The sequence below is a fragment of the Rutidosis leptorrhynchoides genome, chromosome 6, assembly GCF_046630445.1.
Source record: "Rutidosis leptorrhynchoides isolate AG116_Rl617_1_P2 chromosome 6, CSIRO_AGI_Rlap_v1, whole genome shotgun sequence".
Taxonomy (NCBI): domain Eukaryota; kingdom Viridiplantae; phylum Streptophyta; class Magnoliopsida; order Asterales; family Asteraceae; genus Rutidosis; species Rutidosis leptorrhynchoides.
In genome coordinates this window covers 17,257,699-17,282,671 of record NC_092338.1, presented here as the reverse complement: position 1 = coordinate 17,282,671, position 24,973 = coordinate 17,257,699, and the positions used below count along the sequence as shown (strand labels likewise).

The 24,973-nt window shown below is 33.7% G+C and overlaps 2 protein-coding genes across 2 annotated transcripts; both read right to left on the bottom strand.

Moving 5' to 3' along the window:
• Positions 1 to 17,344: 17,344 nt before the first annotated feature.
• On the bottom strand, positions 17,345 to 19,805 carry LOC139853437 (uncharacterized). The gene is made up of 4 exons (XM_071842830.1): positions 19,496 to 19,805; positions 18,996 to 19,439; positions 18,448 to 18,901; positions 17,345 to 17,963 (listed from the first exon to the last, which is right to left on the bottom strand). Exons 1-4 carry the CDS (start codon positions 19,803 to 19,805, stop codon positions 17,345 to 17,347), a joined length of 1,827 nt encoding a protein of 608 aa, XP_071698931.1.
• A 198-nt stretch (positions 19,806 to 20,003) lies between these two features.
• Positions 20,004 to 21,414, bottom strand: LOC139853436 (uncharacterized). The gene is made up of 3 exons (XM_071842829.1): positions 21,255 to 21,414; positions 20,799 to 21,018; positions 20,004 to 20,721 (listed from the first exon to the last, which is right to left on the bottom strand). The coding sequence occupies exons 1-3, from the start codon at positions 21,412 to 21,414 to the stop codon at positions 20,004 to 20,006; spliced, it is 1,098 nt and encodes a 365-aa protein (XP_071698930.1).
• Positions 21,415 to 24,973: the final 3,559 nt, after the last annotated feature.

Below are 24,973 nucleotides of genomic sequence, written 5' to 3'. Positions count from 1 at the left end.
AGAAAAGGAGTTAAATTAAAAATGTACAATTTGTAAAGCACAACGTACTACAACGTGTAGCTTAAATAGTTGAACTTAAATTAATTCATTTACTATTCATTGAATAGTAAATTAAACAAAATTAATTAATTTACTATTCACATGAAAGTGACATGATAGAAATTATTAATTATAAGTTACATAATATACCCCTGAAGTATTTAATAAATACGACTTTTAATAATTTTACGATTCAAAATTTATATTATATATTAATATAATATTATGTCGACAAACAACGAGACAAAAATAAGTGAGCTGGAAATCCTTGCCATGCGATCGCATGGCCAAATAGAGTAAACCCCATGCGATCGCATGGGGTACTGTATCAGTTCAGGTTCTATAAAAGGCCGATTCTGGTTCCAGTTTGTCTATCTATCTCAATCTCTCTCGTTTATATACATATATATTTATATTTAAATTATTATTATTAATATTATTATTATTATTATTATTATTATTATTATTATTATTATTATTATTAAGATTATTATTATTATTAATCTTATTATTATTAGTAGTATTATTATACATAAAATACTACGACGAAGTCATAAGCGTGTCACTTTCAAAATGGTTTGCGAGCGGGATAAAACTAAGGAAATTATGGGTTATTGCCAAGGAGGTTATGGGTAATGTTCGGGGGTATATTTGTGAGTCAAACCTAATGTTTATCATCTCCGTTACGTCTACGTACTTTCCTACAATATTGAATCACAATATTGATACGTTGAGGACTACGGTTATTTGATATTCTGTGTTTCGATCACATTTTGGTGAACGACTTTATATGCTGCTAAGGTGAGTTTCATATGATCCCTTTTACTCTCTACATTTTTGGGCTGAGAATACATGCAAATGCTTTATTAACCGATATACAATATTTATATGCGTGAGTTTCATATGATCCCTTTTACTCTCTACATTTTTGGGCTGAGAATACATGCAAATGCTTTATTAACCGATATACAATATTTATATGCGTGAGTTTCATATGATCCCTTTTACTCTCTACATTTTTGGGCTGAGAATACATGCAAATGCTTTATTAACCGATATACAATATTTATATGCGTGAGTTTCATATGATCCCTTTTACTCTCTACATTTTTGGGCTGAGAATACATGCAAATGCTTTATTAACCGATATACAATATTTATATGCGTGAGTTTCATAAGATCCCTTTTACTCTCTACATTTTTGGGCTGAGAATACATGCAAATGCTTTATTAACCGATATACAATATTTATATGCGTGAGTTTCATTTGCTCCCTTTTTAATTGCTTTTGCAATCTATATTTTTGGGCTGAGAATACATGCACTTTATTTTAAACGCAATGGATACAAGTACATACTAAATTCTACACTGAGTTTGAACCGAAAATCCCTTAGCTTTGGTAACTAGTAACTGCCAGTTATAAGAACTGGTGGGCGCGAGTAGTAGTATATGGATCCATAGGGCTTGATATCCCCGTCCGAGCTAGAGCACTAGCCTTTTAACGGACGTATGCTATTTGAGAAGCGTACACGTTGGTTTGCGTGTATTATTAAGATGATTATACAAAGGGTACAAATTATATATACGTTAAGTTTAGTTACCAGGGTGCTCAATTTCGTAGAATATTTTGATAAACGTTTCTGGATGAAACAACTGAAATCTTGTGATCCACTTTTATATACAGATTATGCGCACACTAAAACTATGAACTCACCAACCTTTGTGTTGACACTTGTTAGCATGTTTATTCTCAGGTTTCCTAGAAGTCTTCCGCTGTTTGCTTATAGGATATACAAGCTATGTGCATGGAGTCTTACATGGCATATTTTTCAAGAAAACGTTGCATTCACCAATTCATCACCATGTACCTTATTTTGACTGCATTGTCAACGAAAGCACTATTGTAAACTATTATATACGGTGATTGTCTATATGTAAAAATCATCAGATGTCGAAAACCTTTGATTTAAATATACATTTATGGTGTGCCTTTTCAAAAGAATGCAATGTTTACAAAACGTATCATATAGAGGTCAAATACCTCGCAATGAAATCAATGAATGACGTGTTCGTCCATATGGATTTGGAGCGATCGTCACACAAAATATATATAGTTTGAGTTGTGATCAATACTGAGATACGTATACACTGGGTCGTGGATTGATTCAAGATAATATTTATCGATTTATTTCTGCACATCTAACTGTGGACAACTAGTTGTAGGTTACTAACGAGGACAGCTGACTTAATAAACTTAAAACATCAAAATATATTAAAAGTGTTGTAAATATATTTTGAACATACTTTGATATATATGTATATATTGTTATAGGTTCGTGAATCAACCAGTGGCCAAGTCTTACTTCCCGACGAAGTAAAAATCTGTGAAAGTGAGTTATAGTCCCACTTTTAAAATCTAATATTTTTGGGATGAGAATACATGCAGGTTTTATAAATGTTTTACAAAATAGACACAAGTACGTGAAACTACATTCTATGGTTGAATTATCGAAATCGAATATGCCCCTTTTTATTAAGTCTGGTAATCTAAGAATTAGGGAACAGACACCCTAATTGACGCGAATCCTAAAGATAGATCTATTGGGCCTAACAAACCCCATCCAAAGTACCGGATGCTTTAGTACTTCGAAATTTATATCATATCCGAAGGGTGTCCCGGAATGATGGGGATATTCTTATATATGCATCTTGTTAATGTCGGTTACCAGGTGTTCACCATATGAATGATTTTTATCTCTATGTATGGGATGTGTGTTGAAATATGAACTCTTGTGGTCTATTATTATGATTTGATATATATAGGTTAAACCTATAACTCACCAACATTTTTGTTGACGTTTTAAGCATGTTTATTCTCAGGTGATTATTAAGAGCTTCCGCTGTCGCATACTTAAATAAGGACGAGATTTGGAGTCCATGCTTGTATGATATTGTGTAAAAACTGCATTCAAGAAACTTATTTTGTTGTAACATATTTGTATTGTAAACCATTATGTAATGGTCGTGTGTAAACAGGATATTTTAGATTATCATTATTTGATAATCTACGTAAAGCTTTTTAAAACCTTTATCTATGAAATAAAGGTTATGGTTTGTTTTAAAAATGAATGCAGTCTTTGAAAAACGTCTCATATAGAGGTCAAAACCTCGCAACGAAATCAATTAATATGGAACATTTTTAATCAATAAGAACGAGACATTTCAGGTGTTGCTTGTATGTTTGGTGATTTTTTCTTGGAATGTTGTTTGCTTCTGGAGCATTGTTGTTTGTCGTGTTCCTTTCTCTAGCAATGTAGGCCTTAAGAAATTGCCCACCTGCATCTGTTGAACTAATTTTTTTTTGCGACATTTTCCATCTCTACCACGTTAATACCTTCGTATCTGACAAACCCAAATCGTAATCCACTTCCGAGTCGCTTCTTTGGAGGAACGAATACCTCTCTGACCTTACCGAAGTTTTTGAAAAACTTCCAAAGATCTGTGACATTCCATCTATCTGGGAAGTTGTAGAAAAAGAATGACCTAATACCTCCGTTTGAACCTAGATGACGATACATGTAGCTTCCATCTTGATTCTTCTCCCCTTCCTTGCATCCTGCTGTGCGTGAAGCTCCCTCTATCTCGCCGGTTGCAATTCCTTTGAACACTCTCTCTCTAGTTTCTCTCTCCATATATGGTATCGTTATGTTAGATCTAAAAGAGAATTATATTTATACTAGAAAGAATCAAGCGAGAATCAATTTTTAGTAAGAACCGAGAAAAAACCTTCTCTTTATTTGCGTGAGTCTGAAGTGTGAGTATGTAATGTGCATATGAGTTTGTGATGTACGACTAAATCTATGTTGTAAAACTTTAATATGTGTTTAAGTATGTAATGTGAGTATGTATTATTTACATCAATTCTCTTTCATAATCAATCTCTCTACTTATTAAAGCAGGAGCTTAAATAGGTAATACTGTTTTCAAATATTAAATCTTAGCCATCAATTTAACATAAACTCACATTTAGAGCCCTTGGATCAAATCCTCAAAACATTATTACATAATACGAATTTCATAAAAAGTTAGACTTACATTTTTACCCATAAAATAACCACATTTTACAAAATTTTCATTAAAATACAATAAAGACGTGTTTTTAAAAAAATTTCAACTATCCATTTGAGAAGCTAAAATTGTGGATTTTAATATGGAACATTTAAATTCAAATTAACTGATAACTCGGAATGTAATTAATTTATTGTTATTGACTTAAAATAATTGTGGAGAGACTCGCGTGAACATAACTGCAATTTGATTTAGTCATCCTTTTAATTTGAACAGTTAATCCAACGCGTTCTAGGATTAAATCTAAACCTTACAAATAAATGAAAGTTGACTAATCACATCTTCGATTCCCTTCTTTTCACATTATGTTATACCAAAATCGATTAATCTATCCCGTAATGATACGATTCATCATAATTCGATTAATCTTTCCCCGCGATTGATAAGGTGGTTTCAGTTGGGATTCATCGGGTAAACAATCGAGTGTCGATATCTTTGATTAGTGTTTCAGAACGAATTGGGGGCAAAAAGATTGCAAGGTATTTTGTTTAATTTTATTCTTCTGCATTATATATCTATGATTTACGTTTTCAGATTTTGGATGTGAGTAATTTTGTAGATTTACTATGTATTACGGAGTATGATTTAGACTTAAAAATAAATATTTATATAATAATTCAATAGAATCATGTTGTTGTTGATTAGTTACCTTAACTGATTTTGTTAACATTGTAGGCTTGGATGCTTGATTAATTGCAAGATGATATTCACCCAGGGGTATCCACGAGCTTGAAGTATTCGTAATGTTCTTATTTTTGGATTAATAGATAACATAGTACTATTTGTGAACATCATCCTTATTGTATAATGGAAATATCATTTTCATTTGGTGTTGCGATTGATTAATCATTATGCTTTTTTTTGTTATCAGTTGTAGAGCAAAGCAGGAGAGACGATCTTGAGTCACTTGGTTATGTGCTGATGTTATTTTTTGAGACAAATTTTTCATAATATTTTAATCATCATTTATAATTATATGTTCAACATCAAAATCATTTAACTTCAAATATTAACTCTGTTTTTATATATTTGGTAAGGACTGAAAGCAGGCACTAAGAAGCATAAATACGATAAAAAGGTGAAAAGAAGATGCTCGCTCCTATAGAGGTATCATCAAGAAAAAAACATATTTAAGTGTTTCTTTATTAAATTTAACTACATGATTTTCTAATGAATCATCATCATTTATATAAAACTTGTGCAGGTAATGTGCAAGTTTTATCCTACATAATTCATATCGTATTTTCATTATTGTCGTTCTTTGCTCTTTGATGACAAGCCAGATTATTCATACTTGAAAAGGCTTTTTTGAGATCTTTTTATTCGAGAAGGTAACATTATAAATTTCTTGAGTATTTTATTTTACTTTTTTATTCAGTGCATGAAAAAATTATGGATGTTGTAGAGATTTTGTTTGGTTTGTCTTTTGTATGTTTTCATCATATGAACAATGTATTATAATTGTTATTATTGTCTTCGTCTCTCTAAATTAGTATACACATACGAGTGGGTCCGTATTGCTAGAATATCAATCTGGCTATGTTTTTTATTTGGGTTTTAGTATTGAAAAGTGAATAAAACAAGTACTCACAAAACCCTTCGTTGTTCGTCTTTAATTTGTTGCTCAAGGGAATGAAATTTAGCTATAAGATCGAAATCTGTGTTTTTACTGTAAACTGACATTATAGTCCAAATTGGATGGGCTCATGATTATCATTGTATTTATGTTCTTAAATATTTAGTATTGCTTCTAAGATAATGTTATATCTTTATCGTGTAGAATTCATTGGAGGAACGTCCCATTTAAAAGTTACTAGCCTTTCATGTAAGTTCAACTAATTATTGTGTTGCACATAATTCGTTATTGTATTTATATATTTTAAATTGGTTTATTATTTAAACAGACCACTGCCATATCTTTTAGAGATCCAACACCATGGTATTATATAGTTTCAACTGCTTTATTTATTAATCTTAGTTTTGATTACTTCCTTTATTTAAATCTTACTTTATTATATATATATTTATTTACTAACCCATGTTAATGAGAAATGAGTAAGTAAAACATGCTTCAATAGTAAAAGTAAATGCATGAACAGAACATGATGCAGACCTAGGCTGAGAAATTAAGAAACACGCAAATACCATAATTTTCAAAAATGCAAGTATCATTCACATTTCTAACCATATGTGTGGCAGGTCATAGTTCGATAGGTGGAAAACTTATGTTCATAATATCTCCTACTTTTGGCAGGCCTAAGATGATCTTGTGATGGCATTAGAGACTCGAGTAAATCATGAACAAGGTAAATATCAGATATCAAATGCTTTGTTCTTATTTATAAGTTTTGTAACGTATATAGTTAGTGACTCCAATCCTAAAAGGTGTTATGGTTATTCCAATGGATGTTGCTCAAATGACTTGGTATGTTGCTCAAAAGCGATATATCTCAATCTTTCGTATTTGTGTGTGACATCTCAAAATATGTGCATAATTATAATTAAAAAGTATCAAAATATAATGATTTTGAATATGTACTAATGTGAAGATGTTATAGTCCACATTTGAAAAGGATTGTGTTAGAAAAACCTATTGTTTTGGTTTTTTTTTTTTTTTTTTTGAACGTTAAGCTTGCATCAGTGTAACATTTATTTCAACGACACTCATCATTTTGCACACACACACGCGTTCGGGAGGAAACCCGAATCGCATTACAGGAACCCGACCCTTTAACCATCCCGAGGAGCAGGCGGACCGGGTTTGAATTCTGAATAGATCCGGGAGAAAACACCCCATGGGGTTAATCTGGATATCTAAAGTTTTAAATATAGTAAACATATAGTTCAATGAATGTATAACTTCATTTTAATAATTTTCATGCATAAGTTCGAGAAGTTGCGGGTCTTAAACTAATATAAACCAATGGTCTTAAACTATTATAAACCAATGGTTATGATTTACATTTTGTGTTACAACTACATTATGTATTTATGTGAGCATACTTTGAACTTACTTCATTTTCAGCTTCTTTCATTATTAAACTCAGAATCATCAAACATTCCTTAGGAATTTTCTTATCTTTAAAAAAATTATTAAATAAAACCCGCGAAGTCGTGGGTCTTTGACTAGTTTTCACTTAAAAGGCTAGGTAATATGAGGTTTATCAAATGCAAAATTTTGAACTCATTTATGCTAATGCTCCCTAATTTTCTAAAGATGCTTATACTACAATATAAAGTATGTCGTATGTTTTTATTGATATGGCTTGCTTTTCAAAAAAAAAAGTATGTCGTATGTAAAATATAAAATTGACTTTTGAATCTTCAGGTTGGTTCAAAAGAATATCACTATCACTATATACATTAAAAGAGAGTCTCGATTAGCTAATAAATATTTTTAAAACCCTCTTAATTACCATTAGATTAGAAAATTACATTATAATACCCCTTGATCCAACGGTCCTTAATCATCCACTAAAAATATTAGCTAATAAATCAATTTCACATAAATTCCATCTCTAAAATACCCTTGTAACTTCAATTGAATAAAAAAAAATATGGGATGATATGCCTAATAATCTTAACCCATCAGCATCTTCTTCTCATAAACATAAACCCTAATATGTAACGGACGATTACCCACAATCGATTTCATAGACGGAAAGATCATCATCATCATCATCATCATCAGAAAGATCGCAATAGGTATGATGGTAATCGATTTCGATTTTAGTTGTTGAAGCTATAGACGGAAAGATCGCAGTTGCTTCTGCTTTTGCTGGTCACCAAGATGAATTACTAAAATACAATGAGCTAATGAGATATACGATACATACACCTTGTTCATAACCCAAATTGTGCTTAAACTTACTTTATCAATTCAATAAATTTACTTTTTCGTTTTAATCACTTTTGTCTCTCGACGTGTCTTCTTCCTCAATTGTGATCAAGGTTCGTTTTAACGCATTTAATTGCTTCTGTTTTATAACTACATGTATCGATTTTGATATTTTTTTTTTATGTTTTTTTTTTTTTGGTAAAATACAAGGATTAAAATTAGAATAAAAATCATCAAAAGAATGATTTGAAGTATTACAAGAGAGTGACATCACAAATGACCCAATGAACAAACACGACCCAAATGGTCTGTACTATGAAAGTGTCATTACTGGCGAGCTTACATAGTTTGATGCGTTTTTTAAGTGGTCTGCTTCGTTACCTTCATTAATTTTTGTCTGCCTAATTTGAGTAAGCCACACTCAATGAAGAATGAAGTGAGGTATATTTTTTTGCACCGACGTAAGTTATGTTGTTTGTAGATGTATTACTTTTCTGATCTTGCATTTTATTGCCCAGGTCATTCTTTCAAGGAATAACTGATAAGATAATAAGTGACTAGAAGTTGAATTCATTAGCCATGAGAGATATGTCTTTCATGTTACTACTATGATGGATTGATGGTTTGGTAACATTTATTCTAGCAGGTCTACTCATGACACTTTGTTTTATTCTCGCATGTCTACTCATGACACTTTGTTTTATAAGAAACCTACCATGAATTGCTTTCATTGATGTGTATGTTATCTTATCTAAAATATCAATGTTGTATAACTTGTCCATTAAAGTTACCCAAAAGAAAAAATTTAGTGGTCAAGGTGTAGGTTACAATATGTGACCTAAATTTACATAGCAAGTATAATTTACATTGTACCTGTCATAGATTTCAAGTCAAACAAACATATCACGGGTAACTATTTCGTGGTTGAATTGAATTTTTTAGAGTTGAAGTATGTATGCTTTATGACTTTTGAGTAAATATATAAATTCCAGCTGATGACATGTTATCATGGACACCAGATGAACTACCCTTCAACCTGTCATTGCAGCTATGGTATGGTAATATACGCGTCTATGGTATGGTGAGTGCTTCAATGGTCATATCTTGGTGTAAGATATGTTAATCAGTTCGGTTGGTTTCCATAATTTGTCTATGATATAATGTGGAGTTGTTGCTTAAATTTCATAGCTTGCTTGCTTTATTGTCCAAATATGGTCATGAAAATTCCAAGTTTCACATGTAGTCTATAAATGATTTGTAATTAAATGGAAGTAAAGATTTTATCATCATTATATTAATATCATTGAATATATACATTTATTTTTTGAGATGGTTCTATTTCAATACGGTACGTGAGATTACTTTGTATATTTCTATTTAAATGTGAAGATTTATTGATTTATATATCGTTTCATGTTGCAGTTTTTGACAGATTTGTGATTTATGAATTTTACATTGTCGGAGTTTATTGGTCCACCGGGTGCCGGAAGAAGTCTACTATTATGATTGAGATTTGTGATTTTGATGCTACTTCACCTGGTAACAATTTTATTCCTGACTATAATACTGAGTAAATCAATAAGGGTTTATTGTACCACCAAAATGTTACTATTTTGAAAGTACTTCTGTAGATTAAGGTTTCTTATTAATTGCTGCATCAGTTTTGAAAGTACTTTTGTAGATTCTGGTGACCTAATGATACAATCGATTCAAGCACATTAAAGAATCGATTGTGAGGAGATTGATTCATATGGTTGAACAATTGATTGCTAGGAGATTGATTCATATGGTTGTGGAAGGTGGAAGGAGACCCTGTTATTTAATTGCGGTATTACAAATCGTTATCTTTGATCTCTATGGAGGCAAAATTGACATTGGTGCGGTCTATCATGAACAAACCAGCATTATTGTTATCGCTACAGTCAGGTTTATATTTTCTTATTGATTAGGTTTTAATCGTGTTTTTCTTTTTTAATTTGGTTTTAATTTTTTCAATTGTTAGTCGATTGGTATTAGAATAGATAACAAAGAGTAATGGCTTATTTGCCCGTGCAGATTGTATTCTCTGGTAGAACTATGGTAAGTTGTGATTGGATTTTTGCTTTTGGTTTTTTGACTGTGTTTGTTTGATTATTGTGTTTAATGTAAATGTACGTTGTTTACGTTATTTTGATTATTGTTTAATTTATTGTATTATCGGAAGTTTGTTTATGGTTTGCAACTATAGATTTGCTACTCTGTATCTTTGCTCTTGCATAGAAGCTTTGTGTTCGCAATTGGTGTTCGGTATCAGGTATAACACTTGCTATTGCTTTTTCGCTTCTTTTTGTCCCGAATATTTGTGAATTTGTTAGATATATATATTTTTCGTAATGTTGCTGTATCAGGTGCTTTTGGTTTGACTTTTTTTGTTCGTAAGGTATAGTTATTTTTCGTAATGTTGCTGTATCAAGCGCTTTTCGTAATATTTGTGCTTTTTGGTTTACTCCATATTATAGGTATTGTTCACTATTAAGCATAGATAAACCTTCAGTAATCAGTTTATTTTTGGAGGTGTGGTTGATATCAGATAGAAGGATGCTATTATATATAGATATAACATATAACATATATTTGTGCATGTATGTTGATATCTGATATATCTAATTATATGTTTTGAGCTTTTTAAATGTATAAAATGTGTCAACCTCATATTTGCACGTATACAACCAATCTTAAGCTTGATGGAATGAAAATATAACTGATCTGATCTTTGATTGGAACGTATAATCATTTCATTGGTGCATACATGTATTATAGTATGACAGTATTATAGTAGTTTTTTGATCTTTAGCATGCTGCACCAAATTAGGATATGAATGTGATACATATTTTAGAATTCGGGTTTATTCGGGTTTAGATTTTAAGGCCTATGGTTTAAGGTTAGGGTTTAGATTTAGTTTTTTAATCAAGGAATTTAGAAGAGTTTAGGGTTTAAGGTGTAGGGTTTAGATTTTAGGGTGTAAGGTTTTAGATTTTATGGTTTAAATTATAGTGTTTAGGGGTTAGGTTAGGGTTACTTAACATTATCATATGTGATCTTATGTGATCTGTAATCTGTACATTGGTTTTACTAATTACACCTGTAATCTGTATATTATGATGTATTTTTACTATAATTATTTCTGAGCCGAGTTGGTTTGACTTGGTTACATTCTTTGCTGTGATTAGTTGATGTACACTCATCATTGTGTATGTGTATCTGCAGGATTAAGGACATAATCTCAAGAAGCTAGCAAGTCTCCATTACAGTTTAAGGTGAAAAAGAGTCTGAAATTAAATCAAAGAAAGCAATCAAGCGAATTACCCCTTGGACATGTATATATTCGTATAAGAGAGCAACAACAGTATCTGATTATTAACGTATTCAACATCATAAACAAAAGGCAGAAGATGTTGCAACACATATATTTACCATCTACAAGCAATTTTATAAAAGTATTGGTTGTGTTTACCCTTACTACAACTTTAATGTCAACTAATTTGTGTTGTTAACCTATTAGCAATTGTTAACAAAATACCGGTGCAACGCACGATCCATTAATATTATTGTGTAAATTTCATAGTTATACACTATGTTGAAAAAAATATTTGTTGTTGGTAAAAGTATTTGTTGCCACTTACTGTATGCAGGTACCTGGTATGCAAGCCGCCACATGACACTTAAAAAAGATATGTTTGAAGTGTATCATTCTCTTTTTAAAGTCTATTGCATATCATATACTCCAAAATCAAAGAAAAGATACGAGTACATGAAACCTTATGTTTTACTTTATCGCCACAAATTTTTTAATCAATCCCGCGAATTCGCGGGTCTTTTTCTGACGAAATGGATGTTAGCCTTTTTTACAGTGTTAGACTTCCAATTATATTTTATAAGTATTGTTTTTAGGTTTAAAAAACCTACATTGATTATAAGTCAGGTAACATTAATATTGTAACTGAATCAATTTATTATAAACCTAACAAATATTATACAAGATATAGTGATTCATATAAGTCAATTGTAATTCATCCCTCAAAATCCGTTAATTCGTGGGTCTATATAATGGGTCAATTCTTGTGACGTTCATGCTAATGAAATAGTTATATATGTATCTATTTATTATTTCCATCCATGATAAGGAAAAATCGTTTAATTTCAGCTTCGTATATACTTTTACTCATAAGCATTTCTTATTACAACCCTTTGATGGTTAGATATGTGCAACGTATTATGAGGTCTATTTATCTTATTGAATATATCACAACCCTTTATGGTAGTTATATAATATTGTTTGCTTTCTAATCAACCTAACAAATACTCTATCAAATTCTACCATTTCATAAAACCCGCGAAATCGCGGGTCTTTAACTAGTTTGTAATAATAAAATGTTTCCAATATTTGGCCACATGTCCCAATGGGTCTGTATACGACGTAAGTAGTTGAAATTGGGCCTGGCGAGAATGTATTAACATGGGCCAACTCATAAAATTTCTAGCCGAATGACCCAAGTATTTCTGAATCTTTATACAAAAAAGACTCCGGATCATGTGTTTGTTGGCAGGGCTAAATATTTGACTATTTTACGTTTAGCTTTTAGCGTTGTGGGCTTCTAGTTTCGAGTAGATTGCGACATATGGACAATGATAAAGCAATAATTAATTGAAAGTGGTATTAGTTCGGTAGTCATAAATCATAATCATTTAAAAGAAATCATAATCATTTTGACCATCAACTATACTTTATTCATTAGCTAACATTCTAGCAAATAACCAAATAAACTAATTATGTTAAAGCAAAGAAACGAATCTAATCTAATGGATGTGACAAATGAAACCCATTTTCACATTTGAGTTGGAAATAATAATGGTCCTACTTAAAACATGAGTGCTAGGTTGTGTTACATAGTTATGTTTAGGTAATCCATTAATTTATGATCACCAATTTCTTTGTGTGTTTTAGTGTAAATAATAATAATAATAATAATAATAATAATAATAATAATAATAATAATAATAATAATAATAATAATAATAATAATAATAATAATAATAATAATAATAATAATAATGTTGACCCGCAGTCGATTTAAACTTTTTATCCCCTTTTCCCTTTCGATCGGACTTTTATAGAGTGATCAACCTTTAGTGATGGGTAGTGATATTTTCAAATGTATTTTTGATAGATCGACTTAATTTTACATCTATACCCTTAAATGATGTTCTCTACAAATTTTATGTTGGAAGTTATTTGAGGGTAATCTGGAAAGATACCGCAAAATATGTGTGGATCTATAAAAAAACAATTTGGAAATATCATCACCCTTTAGTGATGATGTTCACATAACTGTTACTTTATGGTTTCTTTCCAATCATGTCATGTCAGGTTTACAGAAAGTAACTTGCGCTTGGAATTCTTTCAGTTGTCGTTTTCTAAAATCGTTTTTAATAACTCTACCCCTTTTCAGGGGCGGTTTAATGTAGGGGCGGGGGCATCCCCAGCGGATTTGCAATTTTCAGTGTCAAAATTTTGAATTTTTCAACTTTCCCCTAGTGGATTTTTTTGTCCCAAACCTTCAAATGTTGTCCAAAAACATCCAAATTTTGCACAAAAACCTTTAAATTTTACCCAAAAATCTCTATATTTTGCCCAAAAACCTCAATGTTTTGCCCAAAAATCTCCATATTTTGCCTAAAAAAATTGCTACGTTTTCACCCCCGGTGAAAAAAAATCCTACTTCCGCCACTGCCCCTTTTATTTATAGACGAAGTAGGTTTAGAGTGATCCATCTCAAACACATGATGAATCAAGAACACTTTCTCCAACTACAATGGTTATCAATCCAGTTACGATGATTAGAAATTACTATTGATTGCCTATTTCTTATAATTGTAGAAGGTAATAAGGCAATGTAAAGAAACGAGATATCAACATTAAAGTTGTGAGTTCGAGTAATGCGGTGGACTTATTCATGATATGAATGTGTGTTTGCCGACAATAAATTAATGAACCAAATTAATGAAGAATACAACATTTTTACTTAATAATTTTTTTAGTAACTTTTTTCACCTAACTTCATTAGTTTTTCACTTGTTTGTTTTTAGAAGGATAAGTTTGTGGAAGCATACTATTCTTTTCCTCTAAATAAGTATTTTCTTTTCTATTTTTTTAACTTGTCTCAAAATAAGTGTGAAATGCTAAAGTAATATACGATACTATGGAGTAACTTTACTAATTTACACCTAATTTACTCTTTCGCAAAACTGATTTATAGGAGACTGCAAAGTGCAAAATTTAAGGATAAACTGTTCCTACTATTCTATTAGATAATATACTTAGCATGTGATTGTTTGCAACATCATTTTATAAGGTAAGGAGAAGTTGAGGCCACCAAATAAAGAACGACCTTGTAATCTTTTAAGTTATGAAAGTTTGGATTTTTAAATCAACTAAATGAAAGTCCGTACAAATGAGTATTAATACCAATCAAAATTTTACATTTTACTCAACTTTTTGCGTGGAAACTTGCAAGTACAGTTTGAGGGGAGACGGGCGTCGACCCAACCTTATGAGTATTCGGTGTATTGGACATAAAAAGTTTGTGAAATCAACCTATATAGTATAAAATTATACACGATACTGACACTAAAAATAGTAGGTTTTGTACATGTTCAAACCCCTCCCGTAAAAGTTTATCAAAAACACAATCCTCAATGTAATGTGGTAATATGGGCCCCTCAATGAAAATGCTATAAAGCCCTCACACATGCTATAGCTACAATAGTCAGACATAATGGTAACCAAAAGGAAAATGAAAAGATCGCAACAAGTTTCTTTATATTTAGAAGCTAGTTCTTTTGTAAAGTTGCTTAGGCTTGGAAAGTATTGTGGAAAGCTAATTAACAGTATTTTGGGCATTCCTATCTTTAATACCTGTATCTTAATTATAAAGGTCCCTTTTTCACAGTTGAAAGGGACAACATAGATGGTGGTTGAAGGAGGGTCACAATCATTGGAAGATAAGATTAAGTGGACAAAAAGGTATTGATCATACACAACTGTATGAGTCAATTATATTTACTTGATTCCTTTTACCTAACATTCTTACATACACATCACAATAAAATTGAATCAATTTAAATGCAACATTCAGTCAAAGCAAAGGAATTAAAGGAAATGATGGTTGTGGCAGAGATGATATTTATTCACACATGTGTGATGTAAATTACTAATATTATAGCTTTTCTCATATGTTGACTACTCATTTACAAGTATTTGACAGGAAAAAATAATTGACTTCACATATTTTATTAGTTTGAGTTAAAGTATTCACTATGATTGTGGATTTGTTGTTAAATCCATTAGTTACTTGTTTATGTTTCTTGGTTATGCTCATGTAGTTCTTATGCCATTCTTGTGGTTTTTATGTTTCTTGGTTATGCTCATGTAGTTTTTATGCCATTCTTGTGGTTTTTATGTTTCTTGGTTATGTTTGTGTGGTTTTTGTTTGGGTACACCGTTACTTTAGTTCATTTGGTTATGTTTTGTTGTGTTGGCTTTCGTGACTCTGTTTAATTTGTTAAGCATTTGGGTATTTCTGTTATCGGGGTGTGGTTGTTGTTTCACTAGTCTTAGTTTCGTCTAGTCCTTTTGTTGTGTTAAACCCTTTAAATTTATACATGTTGGATATCTCTCAAAGGGTAGAAGTTTTTGGGCCTGTAGCTTTACCCGACTCCCCTTCGTCGAGGCGGTGCTTTTGTGAGGGGTGCGCCACCAGAAATCAGGCTTAAAGTTCTCACCTTACCAGATTTGTAAAAAAAAAAAAAAAAAAAAAAAAAGAGGCTCAAAAGACCTACTTGACAAGTTTCCTATGAAAGATTCATGTTTTATTTGATTTCTTATTTTTCATCAAAAAATAAAAGAAATCATTAGGTATCGAGTACGATATTCAGTAATTATAAAGGTTTTTTTATTAGTTAAATAAAAGTGGACAGGTTTAATGGTTCTTCTTTTTCTTGGGAGTGGCTTCGTAATTCTCCTGTATCATGTCGTCTTCAACAGCTTATTTCTGAACTTGCTCCGGTTAACCTGCGCAATGAGGATGACGTGTGGCATTGGAATCTAGAACCTGGAGGGGTGATTACTGTTCGGGATATAAAAACTATCCTGGACGATTTCTTTCTGCCATCGACACATACATCAACTCGGTGGTCTAAACTTGTTCCGAGTAAAGTTAACATCTTCGTGTGGAGAATCATTCTTGATCGCCTTCCTAATCGGTTGAACCTTTTCTCCCACGTCATTCCCATTGATACTATTATTTGTTTGAGTTGCAGTATTGGTGGGGAATCACGGGACCATGTTTTCTTATTTTGTAACGTGGCTAAGGAGATTTGGCATGATATTTCTATATGGTCTGATATTAGATAACAGCCATTCGAATCGGTTAATGACATTTTCGTGTGGCTTGACTCGCAACCCGGAACGATCACGAAGAAATCGTGCGTGTATTGCATCTCGTGTCTACTTTATGGTGGATATGGAGGCTCATTAACGATACTCTCTTTGGTTCCAATACAATCAAGAGATGTTCTATTTTAGATTATATTCGTTTTTTTTTTCTAGTTAAAAGTTAGAAGTAAATATGCTCCTAGCTGAAACTCTTGGGTGCTAAATATATTATACATATAAGAGTACAACTTTTTTTTTTACCTTAAAGAAAAAATAACAAAATAAATACGGAGTATAAAAAAAAATAAAAACCAAAACCTACGGTGAAGGTACAATTAAAGGACACAAGTGGCTGCTTTATGAATGCTTTGAATGGCTTTTACGGTTACCAATTTGTCGTTACCTTAAACATTGAGTTCTACCAGTACCTCCTTTCAGTCAAAGTCAACAAAGTCCTTAGTTATCGAATTAATGTTTTTTCTCGACTGCATAATCAAAATTTATCCGTTAAGACCGTCCCTTTTAATTTGTTTTTTTTTTTGAAAAGCAAATATTAATATTATCAAACAAATGTTGATATCCTTTAGAGATTCATAGCAGTACCATCCTCACCTAATTACACATAGACACAAAATCTCTCAAATACTACTGAGATGATACATAATACACTAGCCTACCCAAATAAACTCACATTAATTGCCAGCTCAACACTAGAGGAAGACTTATTTTGAAGCCAATTATGCCGATCTATCGACTTCGCTTTACATCGTTTCGCAATCCACTCGAAGCTTTTAATTTGTATCTCATTTAAAGCCATAGGTGCGTTCCACGTTTTATTTGAAAAAACCTTTTAATTTCGATTTTTTCAAATTAGATAACTAGCCGACCAAATTACCGTTTGTCGAATACTTTTGCCTATATAAGAACTCGTTTGACCCGAGTCAAGGAAAAGATCTTCAACATTTACAAAAGGAATACCACCTCGACCCCACCAATCGAGCACTTTGCACCACACCTCTAACACATGCTTACACAATATAAGAGAGTGATTGACCGTTTCTATATCATCATCACATAATGGGCAACGAACTGAGTGAAGATCAATACCTCTCTTGTCAAGTTCAAACAATACCGGGAGATGTTTTCTTCTTGCTCTCCATACAAAGATATCAATTTTATTCGGCACCAATTTGTTGCACAATGTTTCACTACTAGAGCTAATTGGGAGTAGAACTCTCGAGTTGATCAAGGTTGTTAATAATTTTGTTGAGAATATCTCGCTTCCGCCCGCTTTCCATTTCCACGTGTCACGCGCTTGAGGATTGAATTTTGTATCCGAAATCACGTCCATCATTAGTTGCAACTCATCTTTCGCCCGACCACTAGGAGCTCTTAGCCATGACCATTGCCCTACACACTTTACCTCATCCCATGAAAGTCTATCTTGAACCGAAGCCTCTAGATTTGTTTCTAGTCTCGACAACCTTTTGAATTTGTTTTTTTACTTCTCGCCACCAACCCAAGGTTCGTTCCAAAAAGATGTAGAAGCACCGTCACCTAATTCTTTTACAAAACAATTTCTAAAAGGAAGACCCGTGTCTTCAATGTTAGTACCGGTTTTGATAATATCTTTCCAAATCGACTTATAAGAGTCATTTGGATTGATTTCATCAATTACAAGCCCACCCGAAGTCCCATAAATGCTTGAGATGACTTTGACCCACAAAGAGTTGGTTTCGGATTTAAACCTCCACCACCATTTGCCGATCAAAGCCATATTTTTTGTTTTAAGAGAACCCAAGTTTTAACCCCCCCCCCCCCCCCCCCCGATAAGGCAAAATTGTTTCGTCCCATTTAACCCAAGATAATTTCGATTTGTTCCCCGTCCCGCCCCAAAAGAAAGAACGTCTTACACACTCAAGTTTTTTAATCACACATGACGGAGCACGGAAGAGCGAGAAGTAGTACAATGGAAGACTATTCAACACCGAATTAACAAGTGTCAAACGTCCACCAAATAAAATCGATCTAGCCTTCCAATCCGAAAGTCTTTTTTCAAATTTATTAATGACCGGTGTCCAACTCTCTTTCTTCTTCAAGTTATCGCCAACCAGGAGACCAAGATTGATAAAAGGGATTGTACCAACTTTGCAACTAAAGAGACGAGCCATGCGTTCAACCTCACTCTTTTCAACCTCAATACCGATAAGATTACCTTTTTGAAAGTTGACCTTAAGCCCCAACGTTAGTTCAAAACACTTAAGAAGTTTCATAAGATTTCGAATATTGCCTTCACTCCATGACCCGAAGAAAATTGTTTCATTCGCGTATTGAAGGTGTAAGATGGGAATTTTGTCACGACCAATTTCTACTCTCGAGAATCTTTGATTTTGTACGGCTTGTTTCGTTAACACATTCAAACCTTCCGTCACCAAAATAGAAAAGAATGGTGAGAGTAGATCTCCTTGCCTTACCCCCCGCTCTAGATTGAATTCACATGTTGGGGAGCCATTAACTAGGATGGAGATAGAAGCCGACTGTGATTATCCATTTTCTCCATTTGTCCCTGAACCCCATAATTTCCATAACTTCTAGCAAAAAATCCCAGTTAAGACAATTGAAAGCTTTCTCGAAATCAACTTTGAACACCACACTTTTAAGACGTTTGCTTTTTAAAAAAGAAAGGGACTCATCAGCAACGAGGGCCCCATCCAAAATATTCCTCCCTTTAATAAAAGCACTTTGTTCATATCCAACAAGATTTGGGATGACTCCTTTTAGGCGGTTAGCAAGGAGTTTAGCAATCACTTTGTAGAAGCTACCAATTAAACTAATCGGTCGGTAGTCATTCAAACAAACGGTTTCTAATGTTTTTGGGATAAGGGTGAGGAATGAAGCATTACAACCCTTTGATATTTCACCTTTTTCCCAAAACGTGTTGATAGCCTCTATAAGATCACCTTTAATCGTGTCCCAAAATTTCTTGTAAAATCCTAAATTAAACACGTCCGGGCACGGAGCCTTCGAGCTCCCACAATCTTTACCGCCTCCCAAATTTCAAATTCACTAAACACCGCTTCAAGATCGTTTGCCTCCTTAGAAGTTAGTTTTTTCATATCATGAAGCAAAAAGTTGTTTCCATTGCTCCTTGAATCTCTAAAAGGCCTACTGTGATTGAAAGCATCTAAAGACCCATGCATACACCCAATAGTAGCCGTACTTGGGCCATTAAGCCCACTGTTCACCATTTGAGAGTGCAATTCACTACTCCCAATCCCTTGGCAGTTACGGTCTGACCCAACTCGATCCCAAGGCCCAATGGACATCGCGGCCCTATTGAGCAAAGAAGGTCTAGCTTGATTTATAGCCTCAAAAATACTTCGAAAGTGAGTGAGAATCACACTTTTTTACAACCGATGGATTCACTCCACTCCATTCACATTTAAACCACGAATATTGCATTTGTTGAATTTTCTACGAATGGCAGAGTGAAAATATTTGGAGTTTTTGTCCCCTTCTAAAATCTACCAGATCCGTGCCTTTTGCTTCAACATACCCGTTTTGATTTTTTCTTTTTCAATCCAAGATTTACGCGTCTCCAACCAACAAGCACGGTCGCCCTCACTAATTGTACACGATTCCGCCAATAATTCCAGTCTACACGCCTTATTCTTTAACACACTAATATCACTATCTAAAGACCCAAATTCAATTCTACTCCAACTCTTTAAATTCAATTTCACATTCTTAAGCCTATCCCTAAATAAACAATCTTTTTTCACCCCACACACCAACTTTTCCCATGCCTCTTTAATCACTTTCTCCACCCCATCCTTATTAAGCCATTCGTCAAAGATCTTGAAAGGCTTAGGCTCAAAATCAATTATTTTATCCCTAAGTAACAACTGGCAATGATCCGATTCCCTATGTTCTAAAGCAACCACCGAAAGATCCCTCCAAAGATTGATGAAATTGTCATTAACAAGGAAACGGTCAATTTTACTAAACTTAGTTCCATCATCACTAATACGCGTGAACCGCTTCCCATTAAGAGGAATCTCCACCAAGTTATTTCTCAAAATGAAGTCATTAAAATGAGTGGCCCTAGATAGGTGAAACCTACAATTTAGCCGATCCGATTGATTCCTAACTTCGTTAATGTCCCCACACAAGACCCAAGCCGAATCGTGAGACCTTAAAATATTTTCCAACACATTCCACATCTCAATTTTTTTGGTATCACTATGAGGCCGTATACATTAACAATTATAGCCTCATGTTCGGAACCAACCCATTTACCTCGAATATCTAAAAAATACTCGCAACTAGTGGCACTATCCGCAATGAAGCTACCAACATCCCATACTACAAGCAACCCACCCGAGTTCCCTATTGCATCTCTTTGAATGTACCCACAATTATTGTTACCACACAAAGCGTGAATCCACCAATCGACCAAATTTTTACACTTAGTTTCTTGAAAGACCGCAATATCCGTTCTTTCTTTACAACACAACTCTTTACCCACCCGAATTTTCCCTTGACACCGAACCCATGAATATTTAAAGATAAGAGCTTCATAATTAAAGGATTAAAATAAAGAAGCATGAACTCAAGAGAAACTTACAAAGGAGTGAGGTGAGGCCACCTCAATCCGATTTGTTCCCCAAAATCTTTAAGATCACCGTTGTTAATAGATTAGCTCCCATATCCACTCATAGATTTAGCCTTCGAGTTTTGCTTCCTGGATTTGGATTTCTTGCAACAAGTTTTACATTTATAGCGGTTATCACAATTAAAATCAAATCCCCCTCTTGCCATAGTTTTCAACCTCATTAATCTAGAAGACGCCCTCCAATTTCCCATTGATTGCCAATAACATCCATTACAAATGGAAACATCAACAGATTTGGAGTTGTTTCTTGGATTAGACATATTTTTTTAAGAGGTATAATATCGGCTAAAAAGTCATGTTTTTACCCCCGATATTGAGTCCCAAAAGCATAAAGTTCAAAACTTTGCCGGCAAAATAATCGCTTTTTCAGTTAAATTTGTAGATAAAGTAATTACGAAGATAATGCAAAAAGAATCAAGAGAAACATAGCTAAAACGAAGATTCTAGAGCGAAAACGGTGAAAGACAAGAAATCAAGTTACGATCCAGTGAAATCAGGCTGACCAGGCAACCAAACGGCCTACCATATGGCTTGCCAAATGGCCTGCCAGTATGGCAAATGGCCTGCCAAACGGTCAGAGCAAACGGGCTCGATAAATGGCTTGCCTTAGCAAACGGCCTCCAAAAATGGCCTGCCAAACAGCCTGCTAGCCTTTTGCAGGCAAATTTTGTGTCTATTTAAAGGCTTTTTGTCATCCAATTTCCACACACCTCTCTTCACTCTCTCTCTCTCTCACTAGAATACACTTTCTCTCACTAGAGCTTTCAAGACCTTCTCACCTCCGAGCGGGAAATTAAGTACCCGGAGGCAAACGCCGAAGGTTGTAATAGGAGCGGTCTAGAGGATGTCAGCACTTGTAATGGTCCAGATCTCGTCTGTAAGCGGTGAACGTTTTCCTTAATTTAATGAAGTTATCTTATTATCTTAAGTTGCTTTCATCTTGCATGATTATCTATCTGTTACAAATATTTATTATATGTTGAATACTTTATCTGAGACTTATCATACTGTTATGCTGAAACCCTGACGGTTTAGAAGTTTAATTTACGGATCACCCTTTCCGCTTATTCACGTGGCTATAACCTAGTATTAGGACCTGATCAACCCTAGGATACAAGGTAAGTAGTTATGTGTGTTTAACATCACAATAGGGATATAGCACCTACGTACGAATAACCACTTATTCGTCATAGAAGAGCTGCCCATTTAGGTTGTGATTAGAGTTAGCAACAGAGAGTTTAGTGAACACTAGCTTGATCAAAAGCATGATTCGCGTTAAAAGCAATGTTCTTGAGATGTTGTAAGATGATCCGGGGTTGAATAAGTGATCGCAAAGGAGAGATCTCTAACCCAATTAGCAGTACCTTAGAATATCTAAGATTGCACATCTGTTAATATTAAGGCATAGCATAGTGATTAAGTGGTAGAATATTGCTTTAGTTAGACCAACTAGGATTAAGAAAAGCTGAGACTTTCCTTTATTGGGTATACCACTTTGTTCATGTACCTAGGATTCTATCCATAAGGTCGTTTAAACCCTTTAGGTTAACGCTGGGAGTAGGGATATATGTCTTAGCCAGAATCTTCAAGGACTAAACTCTTAGTGACAAATCAGTTAGGTTTATAACCCAGTTGATTAAGGTTTAGTGTTTATCCTAGGAAATCAAACTCTTGTGATATTTCTCCTCCAGAATTCTATTCTCCATACCTATATATCTTTATCTTTATAAGTTAAATTACCGTTTTTCTTAATCTATCACCTCTTGTCACTAGGGTTAACTGTATGGGCACTTTTATCCCACATTACTGAGCAAACATACAAAAATACGAACCTGAGTTATATTTACCACTTACTCGTTAAAAGGAAGACAAGTAGGTGAGTTATAGCTAGGAACCCCAGCTAAATATAAATGATAAAACCATTACGCCCTTGTGACAGCTAATTCTGACGTGTTGCGACCTAACGACACCGCAAAAATAAAACCGTCCGTTTTGGCCATATCACGAGGGTGGTAAGTTTTTGGCGCCGCTGCCGGGGACTTATTTTCTGTCTGTTAAGGTAATCATTGATTCTGTCAAGATATCCGAGATTCTTGAGTGGTGTCTAAGAAAGACAATTATACACGGACTTAGTTGTTAGATTTTTTGAACAGTCTCCAATTATATTGGAACCAAAAGGATCCTGCCTCTCCGTTGTCAGCCTGGCCACTTGTTTCAAAGATAAATTGACTGGAACCACACATGCTTAACAAACAGGGAGTTTGTCGGTATAGGATTTAAAGTCGCCATTACAGTAAACCCTTTTCAAAATTATAAAAACAAAATATTAATTATGGTATTAATTTCTGTAGATTCCAGTTCAAACTTAACCGACTACGAATAAAGTGCGAAAGGCAGTTGCTCTCCCACAACTTCAGAAACCAGCGAAGTTTTTCTTTATAAACCTAAAACAAATCTAAACCCTGATGAATCTCATTAAAACTTAGTTCTTGATCCTTGTAGTCCAAGAAGCCAGATAATTTCATCTGACTTTGAGATTTCATTGCTTTTGGATAAGTTTTACTCAAATGAACCAGGATTCGACCCTCTTCACGATCCAAAAGGGAACCTCAGCCTTAATAAACTCCTGATTATGAAAAACAAAATACAGGAAGAATATCCAACGATTTTCAAATATCCAGACTTGTTTGAATTTAATCCCAAAGAGATACGACACCCTTATAAAACAAAAGCACCATTTATTGGAAATCTGTTAAATCCAAGTAGAAGGTTAGACGTCTATAGAGCATTCATTAAGCACCTCTATTCCTCAGACTTCCAATTTTCAACATTTCAAATCAATCTGTTAAAAGAGCTGCGTTCGCAGATTCGTTTTCTTCACAAACTGTTAAAAGAATGTGGGGATGACCTTTTCGTCAAGTATCGGGATGCAAAAATTGATTTCAAGTTAGATTTAGAGTCATTCATCTATTTTCTCCCTCACTTCACCAATAAGGAAATTTCTCCAATTCATATAAACCATTATGTCGCCGCAATGATGTGACGATCGCTCCAAATCCATATGGACGAACACGTCATTCATCGATTTCATTGCGAGGTATTTGACCTCTATATGATACGTTTTATAAACATTGCATTCTTTTGAAAAGGCACACCATAAATGAATATTTAAATCAGAGGTTTTCGACATCTGATGATTTCTACATATAGACAATCACCGTAAATAATAGTTTACAATAGTACTTCCGTTGACAATGCAGTCAAAATAAGATACATGGTGATGATTTGATGAATGCAACGTTTCCTTGAAAATATGTCATGTAAGACTCCATGCACATAGCTTGTCTAATATATAAGCAAACAGCAGAAGGCTTCTAGGGAACCTGAGAATAAAACATGCTAAAAAGTGTCAACACAAAGGTTGGTGAGTTCATAGTTTTAATGTTTCGTATAGTCTGTATATAAAAGTGGATCACAAGATTTCAGTTGTTTCATCCAGAAACGTTTATCAATAGGTTCTACATAACAAAGCACCCTGGTAACTAAGCTTTAACGTTATAATGATAAATACCCCATTCATTTTAATACACGCAAACCAACGTATCCTAAACTCAAATAACACACGTCCGTTAAAAGGCTAGCGTTCTAGCTCGGACGGGGATGTCAAGCCCTATGGATCCATATACTGTTATTCTCGCCCACCAGTCCATATCCTATGTACTGGCAGCTACTAGTTACCAAAGCTAAGGGATTTTCGGTTTAAACTCAGTGTAGAATTAAGTATGTACTTGTATCCATTGCGTTTAAATTAAAGTGCAT

Bases quoted from the DNA above. Each gene is read 5' to 3' on its own strand.
- LOC139853437 (XM_071842830.1), bottom strand. From the start codon at position 19,805: ATGTCCATTGGGCCTTGGGATCGAGTTGGGTCAGACCGTAACTGCCAA. The intron at 18,902-18,995 runs GTTAATGGCTCC...TGGTGACGGAAG, and splicing joins CGGCTTCTATCTCCATCCTA to GTTTGAATGTGTTAACGAAA. The intron at 17,964-18,447 runs GTACTACTTCTC...CAAATTCAAAAG, and splicing joins GTGTTGAATAGTCTTCCATT to GTTGTCGAGACTAGAAACAA.
- LOC139853436 (XM_071842829.1), bottom strand. From the start codon at position 21,414: ATGTCTAATCCAAGAAACAACTCCAAATCTGTTGATGTTTCCATTTGT. The intron at 21,019-21,254 runs GTAAAACTTGTT...TTCGGTGTCAAG, and splicing joins TTGTGATAACCGCTATAAAT to GGAAAATTCGGGTGGGTAAA. The intron at 20,722-20,798 runs GTATTTTTTAGA...ACGGCCTCATAG, and splicing joins GATAGTGCCACTAGTTGCGA to TGATACCAAAAAAATTGAGA.